This window comes from Xyrauchen texanus, chromosome 2 (genome assembly GCF_025860055.1).
Source record: "Xyrauchen texanus isolate HMW12.3.18 chromosome 2, RBS_HiC_50CHRs, whole genome shotgun sequence".
In the NCBI taxonomy this organism is placed as follows: domain Eukaryota; kingdom Metazoa; phylum Chordata; class Actinopteri; order Cypriniformes; family Catostomidae; genus Xyrauchen; species Xyrauchen texanus.
Genome location: NC_068277.1, coordinates 48,475,625 through 48,488,202, shown reverse-complemented (window position 1 = coordinate 48,488,202; position 12,578 = coordinate 48,475,625). Strand labels below are relative to the sequence as shown.

The following is a 12,578-nucleotide window of genomic DNA, read 5'->3' as shown; positions in this document are numbered from 1 at the left end:
CCAAGAAATATACTGCCAGCACCACACTGACCATTTAAAAAAAATGACCTCTTAAAAGGGGTTGTTTGTTTGAATCTGAAGTAGTAATAGCAGTCTAGTCCAATGCCACTTTTAGGAGAGCCCCCACCCACATCAAATCCTTTTTACCCAGATCCCCGCCCCCTCTTTTTGCCATCTGAATTAATTTGATGCTATTTTTATATTTCTGCGTTTCCCAGGGAAACCTAATGACGTCAGTGCGGGTCAAAAGCACAGTGATAGGATGGTGGCAGGGAAAGCTTCGTTCTCAACCAGGAGAAATGACACTGCTGTATCTAAGAAGCCCCGGTGTCCATTAAATAAGGGGGGAACGGAGATATGAATGTGTAAAATAAAGATGAATATTTAAACAAACAATGAAAGGAGCGAGAGAAATGCGGGTTAAAACGAACGCACAGACACAATGCAGTCTACTTGCTCAGGGGCCGTTAACACGCAAAGCGTCCGCGCTGCCTTGCAGTCGTTTTTTTCTATGCAAACACGCGCTAGAAAGACGCTTCTCAGACGCCGTGTCAAGTTAAAAAGAACTTCAACTGTTAAAAAAGCGTCTCGAGACACCTGCGTGTATCTTTTTTATTATTAATATTTTATTTTATTTAGCGCAAGAACACGTTCGGTCTGAACAGCCCCTTACACGAGCTCATGGTTAAGCAAGAAATAAACTGTTTTATGCCATTTACCAGCAACGCTATGTGAATTCTTACCGTGAACGTGCAGAACTTTGCTAAAATACTTTCTCTTCTGTTCCGAACATCATGTCAACGTATCAGTCTGATGCAAAACAAGTTTGTGGGATGCCACCCCCTCCATTAACTTCTTACGCATAGTATTGAAGCTCACCCCACCCCACCCCAAAATGCCCCAAATACATCGGGGACGCTGACACTTTGTCTAGGTAGCCTATTTCTCTCGTCATTCTAAAAAGCGAGTGTTGTACGCTATGGTCCAAGTGCACGCGCACCTGTGTACTCCGTCTTGTCTAGAACGTCTACATTACGAAGGTGAGTAATGTATTATTTCTTTGTTTTATAATCTGGATGCATTTTGAACTTAAGCTTTTTCGACTTCTGATCGGTTTTAAAGTGTTCGGGGATGGAAAATATAGGCTACTTGATTGCTTGTGCATGCAGGCAGAGTAGCGCACAGAACAACTTGACAGATAGGCTACTCTCTTTTTGTGTGTTTATAATTGGCAAGTAGTGCATATGTGCTTCAATTGCATTTCTATCTATATTTTCACTTATGGATGGCTGATGTGTTGATAATAATAATATCAGATTCTAACTTTGAATTCACTATTGCGATGTTCTCACGATGTCGCGTGTTGTTGTCGTTGTTGCCGAGTGGTCACGATTCGCGCTGTTGTAACATTTATGAATCGCACTGACTTCTGAAATACTCTTAGAACCTGTAAATGCTCTTATGTTTAAACAAGACGGATAATAAAAACAGGCATATGTTTTCTGAAGTTGTGTTCTGCTCCAAACCAGCTTTGCTGGAGTTATAGCAGACGAGGAACATCCGAACCAATGCAAAGTCCCTGGTGTTTTCCCTGGGAAATGCCCAGAATGTTTTAACTCTGTCAAGCTTTACCCAACAAGAATTTGCTCCCTCAATTGAAATGAAGAGACGGCAACGGGTTCAGCACCATGGACAGTGACGTCACTACAAGACAAAAAAGCGTCCTTTGAGCGCCAGACTCAAAATAAGACATCTATTGACGCATACACAGAATAGAAGTGATTTTTGTTGTTGTTGTTGTTTTTTTTATCAAATCTGGGCCACGGCCTCAAAGGTTGCTCTCTACAACAGTTTAAGAAGGCAGGCAGACCTTAAATACCCCATATAGCACGCTTAAATCTCCGAGATGTCTGTTTTAGATCTTTTCATCTGGAAATCATCACCATCTAATTAACATCTGCTTAACATCTTAAAGGTGCACTCAGTAAGGGTTTGTTCATGTCGTCTTGGACTGAAACTGACACCTAGCGGCTTGGATGCAGCATCATTTAAAATCATAGTTTTCAGTTGCAGATGCCATTGTAGAAATGTAGTATTCACAGCAAGACATTATTATTTTAATACATGAGTAAAAGTGTCAAATAACAGGACGGTTACTGAGATTAAGTGAGTAGTAGGCCTATTCGGCTGGTCATGTTATTCTAACATGGCCGCCCCCATGAGGGGACCCTCTCCATGTAGAATAAAACAGCTTTTATAAGGTTACTGATATGAGACTTCATCTAAAGTGAGTCATCATGATTACATACAGTACATTTGTTTCCAAATGACTATTAATTTCTTTAGGAGTAAAACCTTTGAGGAAAAAATGGCAGAGTGCACCTTTAAAAAGATCAGATTTACAAACATTATTAGCTAATCATAAACGTCTCAAATACATCTGATGAATGTATCATTGACATCCGAGACATACTTGTTGACATAGGACATCTTAAAACTGTAGTATCTTGTGTAAAAGTCACTCAACTACATTGAATAAATTAATTTCAAGCTTTACTTGAACAATTTCGGTATCAAGCATGACTTCCATGTGTTATATCTCTCTCTGGCAGCTAATGGACATCAGCTGCCAGACAATGGGAACATGTAAGAACACATTAACACTCTATACGCATCTACTGGCCACTCCAGGAAGTATTTTTCATTAAACAGTTTTATTTATTTTTTATTTTTTTTATCTCAGGATACCACAAAGACGTATTGCAGATGAGCAAACAACCAGGAGAAATGACACTGTAAATAATATGTCTCAAATAGACGTCTGGGTAATGTACGTGTGCTATCAGGGGCTTTTCAGATGAAACGATTTAAAACAGACATCTTTGAGGGTTACGTGTGCTATCCAGTAGTGATTCTTACACTAAAGCTTCGGCAAGAGGAGGAGAATTTGATCGTGACGTCAATGCTTAGTAACTGACGCAGCTTGAATAATAATAATAATAATAATAATAATAATAATAATGAGGAAAAAATACTGATATTTCCCATACAAACATAACTGTATTACAGGAGTTTGTGTATGAATGCATACGTTATAGTACATAAGAATATATTATTTTGATGCAGTAAGATAATTGGTGCTAAAAATAGTGGCTCACTATAGCCTGTACAAAAAAGAGAAAAATGTGCATTTAATCGACTAAAAAATAGCTAGTTGTCTGAATGCACGATGAGTTCTTTTCTAAAGGATGGCATAGCCGATCGTCACGATCCTTTATGCAAACCGTGTTGGAGAGTAGACATGAACGCGCATGTCACAGCGATCACGTACAATTCCTCTGAGGAGCATTTGTGAGTGCCTTTTTTTTCCTCCAAGTGCGCTAAAAATAGCAACAGCTTGATCCAGAAATAGACAGGGGTATCACTCTTATATCCAGCCTTCGTTTTGAGGCATAGAAGCACACCAGGACAGCACGTCATGTACTCTCATTGTGTCCTTCAGATATTTCCGTGTGTTATTGAATGTTTCATTCAGTACCGACACGTGCATTTATCTCATCGAGGGCTCCCTCCACCGGTGAGCGTTCCTGTCGCTCTCCTCGTGACCTCGCTTAAAAGAGGCTTCTGCATTGTCACTAAATTCAACACGCAAATGTTTAATTATCGTATGCATCATGCCAAAGTCATATCGTCGCTACACTGTCAGCAAACAGTGAATGAAGATGGAGGGGGGATCTCATATCGTCGCTGTTAAGCATTCTTTTCTAACTTGTTTTAGTCTCGAAAACACCTAAATACGAAAACACAACTCCTTGCACCTTAATGGACTATGAATAGCATAAATCAATGACAAACTTTACAAACATCGTTCATCACATGCAGCCTCTGTATTTCGATGGAGCTGTCCACCATGAATGGTGCTGAAATTAGTACTTTCACAGACTAGTCATAATGTTGCAGTGAAGTCTAATTTTGTGCATCTGACCATTTCCATAATTACTCAGTATATCACATACCTTTAATAATTAATTCACTGCATTACTGTGCATAACCCTCTAACAAGAACCTCTGTGTAACCACGGCCTCAAAGATCACGTCAGTGGTGATATGAAATGTTCCTTAGATGTTTTGAGGGACAAAGTCCTATCAATGTGTATTAGACAAGACGCTTGGCATCTAAACTAGCAATGCTGATTTTTAAACAATCTATTTGTTTATACACTCACTGAGCACTTATTAGCAAAACTATATGGTCTAATAATGTGCCAGACGTGGTCTTCTGCCTCAAAGTTCGACATGTTGTGCATTCTGAGATGTTATTCTGCTCATTACAATTGTACAGAGTGGTTATCTGAGTTACCGTAGCCTTTCTGTCAGCTCAAACCAGTCTGTGCTGCGTTTCCCACAATGCAAGCTTAAGTTGATCATAGAGACCATTGGCGTCAATGGTTTCTACAATCTACGTAGGCATACAATGCTTTTGGGAAATGCAGCCCTGGCCATTCTCCGTTGACCTCTTTCATCAACAATCATGCCACGGTAGAAATCACTGAGATCAAATGTTGTCCCCATTCTGTTGGTTGATGTGAACATTATCTGAAGCTCCTGACCCATCTGCATGATTTCCTGCATTGCACTGATATCACAAGATTGGCTGATTAGATAAAAGCTTTTTTACAGGTGTTCCTAATAAAGTGCTCAGTAAGGGTAAATCCAAATGCATGGATCAGGCTATACATGCAGCTGTAATGTTTTGGTCATAGAGCCTATATGGTTTATGTTCATTAGCTACATAAAGACCAATGCATTCTCCACCTTTGCCTAACGTACTAAGTGGCAAATTCATTTTTGGCGTACGGTTTCATCGGAAACACCACAGGCTGACGAGTCGTGACTGCTAAAGTGAGTAATGCGCGTCGGCTGCGTCAGTAGGGGCAAAGCACTGGGTGCCGGAGACAGATGGAGGGAATCGTGACTGACTGGAAACTTCCACAAATGAAACCACAACCTCATCGTGCCTCCACGAGAGAGCTATCTGCGAAGATTAGACTTAAATGTTAAGGTCTCACTGTTCTCCCCAAGCACTCTCAGCCCTGACCTTGGAATCCGGAGGCAATTCTACACTTTCTGAGAATAGTGACATTAGGGCTCTCTGGTAGAGAGTTTACGCGCGCGTGTCTGTGACAGTGTCTCGTTTGGAAGGCTGCGTGCTAGGTAGGACGCGTCCTTTGAAGGCTGCAGTATACCGAGTGTCCTTCTTTAAACAAGCCTCGTTTAAACGAGACGGCCTTCATAGGACAAACGGAACGTAACATGGTTGCTATGACAGCACGCCACTCTTTAACAGAGAGTGAGAAGGGAACAAAGTCCCTTTAGAAGGGAATGTATGAGGTACATTTTAGGAGAGTTTTAATGATGTAAATATATTTTACAGGTGTAGGCTACTTTTACTCGAATACTTTATTTTAATTATATATTAATATAATTATACATATGATGCACCTATCTAATGAGGTACTTCAAATTGGGAACATCATATTTATGGGCAAATTGGCGTGTTTTTATTTTTTTTAGACATTTCCGTTGTAGCAAATAATTGTGGGTTGTGAGTGCCCACGAAGGATACACCTCATGCATTCTCAAAATTCCCGTGAAAGAAGGTTGCATTCGAAGGCTGCATTTGGAGTGTCCTAATCGCTTTTCTGAAACGAGACAGGCTCGATGACGTATGCGGCCAAAAAAATGCGACCTCCGGAGGACGCATCCCTCCAAAGAGACACAGCCACCGTGTGTGTGTGTGTGTGCGTGTGTGTGTGTGTGTGTGCGCGCGCGTGCGCGTGCAAAAGAGAAAGAGCGCGTGCATTTGGCTTTTTTAGATGCTTGTGTACTACATTAGGGATGGGGTGTGCTTATCCAAATATAGCCAGACTCAGAGAACGATGTTCATTATTTTATGACACAAGGAAAGGAGGAAGCTTTGGTGGCTACATATACCTAGTGAAGGCATGTTCACAGCCAACAGAAGGATCTTGAGAAACTTCTTGTGGTAAGTGTTCATCTGGTTAACTTTGCAATGCATTGGCTGTGGTGCTGGTTATTTGACATGGAAATATGAATTTAAGATTTTAATGGCTCCTTACAGTGCTTTAGCAATTTTATGCCTGGAAATGATTTGAAACTCGTTTAGAAATGTATCTTCTTTTGTCAGAAATATCATAGGGTATATATATGCGTCGCAAACCCCACAATGGTGCACAATTATTAAATGCATTTGGCACACCGGTGGAGGATTTGTTTCTATATTTTCCTTTTTTCAAAAAGGGGGGTCCCTGTGTGAGACGAGCACCGATTGGCCGAATGACGATTTTTATATGCTCCAATGAAATCCTTCACTGCTCTCTATTTACTGTGAGCTGGAGCGCAGTAATTCCTCTCCTTCAACAGATCTATCGACTGACAGCAGTAGATCAGCTTTTTACTTAACCACACCACGAGCAGGAGAATATGTACAGTATGACCATAAAAACAGCATCGGAGCACGGATCAAACGACGAAGCGGAGAGTCGGATGAGATGGGAGTCGCACAGCAGAAAGGATTCTGTGCATTTCTCTGCGAATGTTTATAGAATTGGACTCTACTGCACACAGTCTAGCCATTGGCTACAACAACATGGATGGACTGTCAATAATTGTGGACAAAACCCGCAACTCAGAAGGCACATCCAAAGCGTGTGGAGAATGGACTGTCAGAAGTCTTTCACGAATCTTTTTGCGGTCTGGGCTTGCTGTTCATTACTATCCATGGGAAGCCCTTACCCCAAAAAGCATTTGCGGAGGGCAAACACAGCGAATAATAGAAGAACGCTCTCTCGTCTGCTCCTTTTGGACTATCATCATACTCATTGTCAGAATTGAACACGCTGCATTTCTGATTAGATAATATTTGTATTTTTGCTGGAAGAAAAAAAAGTCTTTATTTATTTTTTTATATATATATATTTATTTTTATTTCTAAGTCTGGCACACCCTTTCAATATCAAGTGGCTCCAACCGCGCCTTATCAATTGAACGTGTGATTTAATTCTGAATTCTAAGAGTAAGGGCTAGACGCTGCATGGTTATTATTACTAATATAAATGATGCATATTGTGAATGCCGTGTGAATAAACAACTGAATAAATGGACGAATGCAATAAAATAATATTACATCTGGAACGTGACATCTTATTTGGAGTTTTGCGGAGACGCAGCTGACGCGCGCGCAAGTGCTGCTGTTACAAACAGCTCGTGGGACATCAAGTCTGTTTGCAGAGTTAAAGTATTATCATACAATTTATAGTTGCACTTTGACGTGTTCAAAAAGACAGTTAATGGCGAGTTGTAGCAACCGCAGTTTGCCCAGACTTTCCCTGATAATAATGCCTTCTTTAATTAAATTAAACACATGTAAGGAACATCTGCACGAACTGTAAATGTTTGCTTGGATTAAAATGTTAAAGTGTCACGTGACATTACCTGTGCTTAACATTATAGCCACAAAGAATAATACAAAATAATACAATTAATTTAGTTGAAAAATTAAGCCAAATGAATTTGTTCAGACATTACCTAATAGCCAAATACATTAATAGCACACAACAAAGCACATGTAAGTTAAACAAACCAGGTTGATCAGTGAAGGGTTTCTTCAAATAGACTAAATAATCCCTTCAAACTTCTTAATATTAGACATTGCATCTTTATCCACACTTCAACAGGCAGCACACACACCCACTCTAACTTTTAAGAAAACTTATTGGTGAATCACTTTAGTCATGACATGGTATAAAGCATAAAGATATAGATCATTTGCTATAACTATATCAAACAATAACAATATAGGTGCAGCAGTTCTAAAATCATGTAAATGCATTTCCTGTGTGTGCACCCCCCCTTGCTCCCATATGTTTGTTTTTTCATCAGTGCTGGAAACACTTTACAATAAGTTTCCATCGTTAACATTAGTTAATGCATTGTTCAAACAATGAACAATATATTTTTAACAGCATTTATTAATTTTTGATACCGTTAGTTAATAAAAATACAATTGTTCATTGTTAGTTCATGTTATACCAGAAAGTTGTTGCATGTTGGCTTTCAGGAACTGGCTAATTTTTAAATTGATGGTGCTACATGTTGCTACACTTTGCATTTAGATCTGTGCTAAGAGTGCATGATAGGTGATCCTGTTAACAAAATGTTTAAAAATGTTTTTAAAATATGCTGTGTAATGCTCTTATCATTTAAGCATTTATTACAAGTTTAGTGAAGTATCATAGATACTGGGACTGTCATTTAGTAATACAATTACAATAAAATACTTGTTTAAGAGACTATTTTACTGTACGTGTCAGCATTTTGTGGTTTGAGAAAATAAAAGTATTTCATAAATACAAATTCATAAGTGAGTGAGTTATAAAGTAAGTGTGTATACGTGTGTGTCGGTGTTGACAACGTTTGCACCTCACACAATTTTTCTTTTCTCCAGTTATCATAGTCAACCGCAATTCCAAAACAAAACAATTATTTTACTTTTTCCAGACATGTTTGCTACAAAGAAGGTGTATCGTCTTATGTTCAGGCCTTTTCACATTGTTGTTCCATTTCATTTTCCAGACTAACATAAACTAAACGAATTAATTTTGTCTTTTAGGGTTTAAATAAACGAACAACAACAATACATGTGGATATTTGTGCAGGTTATTCCATCCCCAGGGTCTGAGCTAATACAGAATACAGAGAGACAGCAGACAAACAGAGAGACAGACAGAGAGAGAGAGTGGGAATCTGAGTCAGATCAGGAGAGCCCATACCTTAGAACAGATGCCATACATGTGAATGACATTTGTGTGTGTTTTCTGAAATGTTTCATATCATGTCATTGATTCTGGAGTACTTTTCCTGTATTGCCGTAGACTGTAACTGGGTGCAATGATTACACATTTAGTCTAATTGATTTTCTGATCTTACTGGCCATTTTTTAAATTTGAACCAAAACATGATACCACGTTTACTCCTTTCCTCTGACCCTATGTGGTCATTAAGAGCTTGTGCATAAACAGTGGTTTTCAATTTGTATAAATTCTTCAATGAGAAAATAAACAACAATTATAACTGATGTTTACAAACTGATTTAATCTTGTAATATGATAAAACATCTCCACATTGAAACTGTCTTTGTTTTGGTTAACGCAACACACGTTAGGTCTAGAGCCGAGACAATCCTCAGGTTGTAATACCAAGCCCGTACTCCAAATAGTTAAATTGCATAACTATACATTATCAACTCTTTCAACCTGATTTTTAAGATTATTTATCATTTCAAATCATTCCAAATAAAAAGCTGCAGTTGTCTATATTGATAGATTTGTAAAATATGATTATTAAATCTGTAAAGGAAATGTTTAATCATGCTACTGTTTAATATATATATATATATATATATATATATATATATATATATATATATATATATATATATATATATATATATATATATGTGTGTGTGTGTGTGTGTGCAATGTAAAATGTTTAATATGGTAAGTGCAATATTTACTCTCATGTATTGATTTCAATGTTTATTTCATTTCCAGTCGTTACAGATTTTAGTATATACATGTACAGTAGCATTAAAGTACTTGCATTTAAACATTGCTATTGCCTTTAGCTTGACGTAACCCAGCATTAGTACACTCATCTATAGTCGGTCAAGACAGCCTTTAACATATTGCAATGCACATTGTTTAAAATTGTAGTTTCATTACTTACAGCTTGTTTGTTGCGCAAATGTTACTGAGCTGTAAAAACTGGTAACATGCCATTTTTATCTTAATGGTCTATTTGTGATTTAACCCTTAAAAAAGTTTGTTGGTATAACCTATTCTATTCAAGTTTATGATGTTTAAATAATATGTTTGTCTTTAATCAAAACTGTTCATTTAGATGTGCATGAAGCACAAACATTTTTTATCAGCGTACACTTAAATTTATGACTGTGTGTTTGCAATTATTCCTGATTTCTTGAAAATGACATTTCAGCATTCTACATCACCTAACTTAAACAATGAAGTGATAACAGAATGATTTCAAGAATAACATGATCGGAGAACAATACTTACTACATGATTCACTCATACCATATTCTCTTTGAGTTTAAAAATTTTAATTAAATTAAGCTCAAATTATATTCAGATTACATTGATATGATACATTTAACTATATGAATCCTCAAAATGAAATGTACACATTTTGTATAATATAATAATATTGTATAATAATGTGTGGGGCGTTTCATACTCAAAGATATGTCCTTACACAATACGTTTTTCTTTGCTCTTGAATATACAACAGGTTCACATTAGACATCAATACATTACACTGTTGTAAATTCACATTACAATGATTCAAATGTGTCTTTAAATTATTTATTTTCGAGGATTACAACATTTCTACATTCTGAGTAGGAATGCACCTGCCAAAAATAATACTCACGCATTGTTTCTCAAGTGCCATATTAGTTTTAGAAATGTCCTCTATGTGAAACAGAATGATGGGTTTACATATATCTTAAATGAAATAGATCATATTGTTTTTTCACTTATGTAATGTTTCAGATTCTTTAGATATGTGTCAATTTAAATTGTGCCCACTGCTTGGTAAGCCGTGCTCAACTCCTAAATCTAATCCGTACATATAGACAATAATAAAATCATAGAAGTATATACTACATACAATATACATATAACTTATTGCAAAGCACCATTTATCATTTGCACATAGTTGACTGGTACTAACAATCAACAATAGCATTTTTTATTAACTTACATTAACAAAGATTAATAAATTATGTAAAAAATAAAAAGGTTCATTGTTTGTTCGTGATACCTAATGCATTAACTAATATTAATGAATGTAACCTTATTGAGATTAAAAAAATAAATAAAAATAAAAATAAAAAAATGGGTGCAAAGTGGGGAGCACACACCAGTCTCTCTATCTGCCACTTCATAGATTTCATATTTTGAAATGTTTTACTTAATTACCAGAGCTCCTCTACAAGTATTACTGGTCTTTGAATGGTTATATTCTGATAATAAAGAGACCTGAGCTTTTTAAAGTGGCATTTACCAATATAGCTTCTTTTTTAAAAGACAAAATGATCTAAAATGATAGATAAAAAATGCTACACAAAACATCTTCCCTTGCCACAGTGTAATATTAGCAGGTAACCTGAAAACAATGCTTTTGTGCTAACATCTAAATAACATGCTTTTATTCAAGTCATAATTATTATTTAATTTGACTAAATCAACCTGAAAAAAGATCAATTTCATATAACCACTTTTTAAAGTGCACTCTGGGTTGAAGTTCAAGCTATTTGTACATATGCTGTTCATAGGCTATTAAAACAAGTTGAATCAGACAATGCTAAAATGTGTTAAAGATGCTGAAACATTCTTTGTAACAGTTAGAAGTAGACTACAAAAAGCACATTTGTTGTGTTAACAATTGAAAAAGTAATGTGTCTTAATCATTTATGCTGTAATTATTCTTCATTTATATTTACCATGTAAAAAAATAAGCATTTAAAAGCATAGATCTGTTGACATTAGGATGTTATATCACAAGCACCCCAAATACAATACAAATGCTGTTAAGATAACAAAATCTACAAGGATAGCACACACACACACACACACACACACACACACACACACACACACACACACACACACACACACACACACACACACACACACACACACACACACACACACACACTCAAAAGCACTAAATGGTCAAATCTAATATTTGTAAAATATTTTTGCAGTCATTCTCATCGGACAATCAATCCAAATATCATCTAAACATGGACATAAGCTTTGTAAATGTTTTGCTTTTACAATTTTCCCTCCATTTTGTTTATAATACTATAAATCTTCTACTTTTGCCCATCTTTGGATTGTTCTTTTTAATAAATAAATGTCAGAAAACAATTTTAAATGTAAATGTTGACATATCTTTCTGTCAGATACACACACGGCAATATACAAGTGGAGTGCAATACATTTTGACTATGGCATAAAAAAATACAAAATAAAACAGGATCACCAAAAAAATCAATGCAGACATTTAGTATATAACAAGTTAAACAAGTTGTTCTACATACATTCATGCCTTTATAAACATCTTTTCTAACAATAAGAGGCATAAAAAAAGATTTTGCCTAAACAAGTTTAAATGCCAGGTGTTCGGTTTATCAAAATGTTCAACATTCTGGCTGATCTACAGGTATATATGTGTGTGTGTTCCTAATCTAATCAGACATACTGTCTATCTGACAAAACATCTTTGTGGGATGCCAAAAAGGGTTAAAGTGGTTAAAAATAAAGTAAACAATGTTTTCTATACATGCAATATGTTTTCTTGGGTGTAGGGTTAAGGTTTGGGTTAGTTTGTAGGAATAATAAATGGTTTAAAAACAATAGTAGTCTAGTATGTCCCCATTTAAAGAGCAAGGTGTGTGTGTGTGTGTGTGT

At 36.5% G+C, this 12,578-nt stretch overlaps 1 protein-coding gene across 1 annotated transcript in view; it reads left to right on the top strand.

Moving 5' to 3' along the window:
* Positions 1-938: 938 nt before the first annotated feature.
* The window catches only part of LOC127661534 (very-long-chain 3-oxoacyl-CoA reductase-B), a 51,479-nt gene continuing 39,839 nt past the window's right edge, over positions 939-12,578 (top strand). The window contains exon 1 of the mRNA XM_052152298.1: positions 939-1,040. Within this exon, the coding sequence (XP_052008258.1) occupies positions 980-1,040 (61 nt within the window). The 5' untranslated portion in view covers positions 939-979. The remainder of the gene's footprint in view (positions 1,041-12,578) is intronic.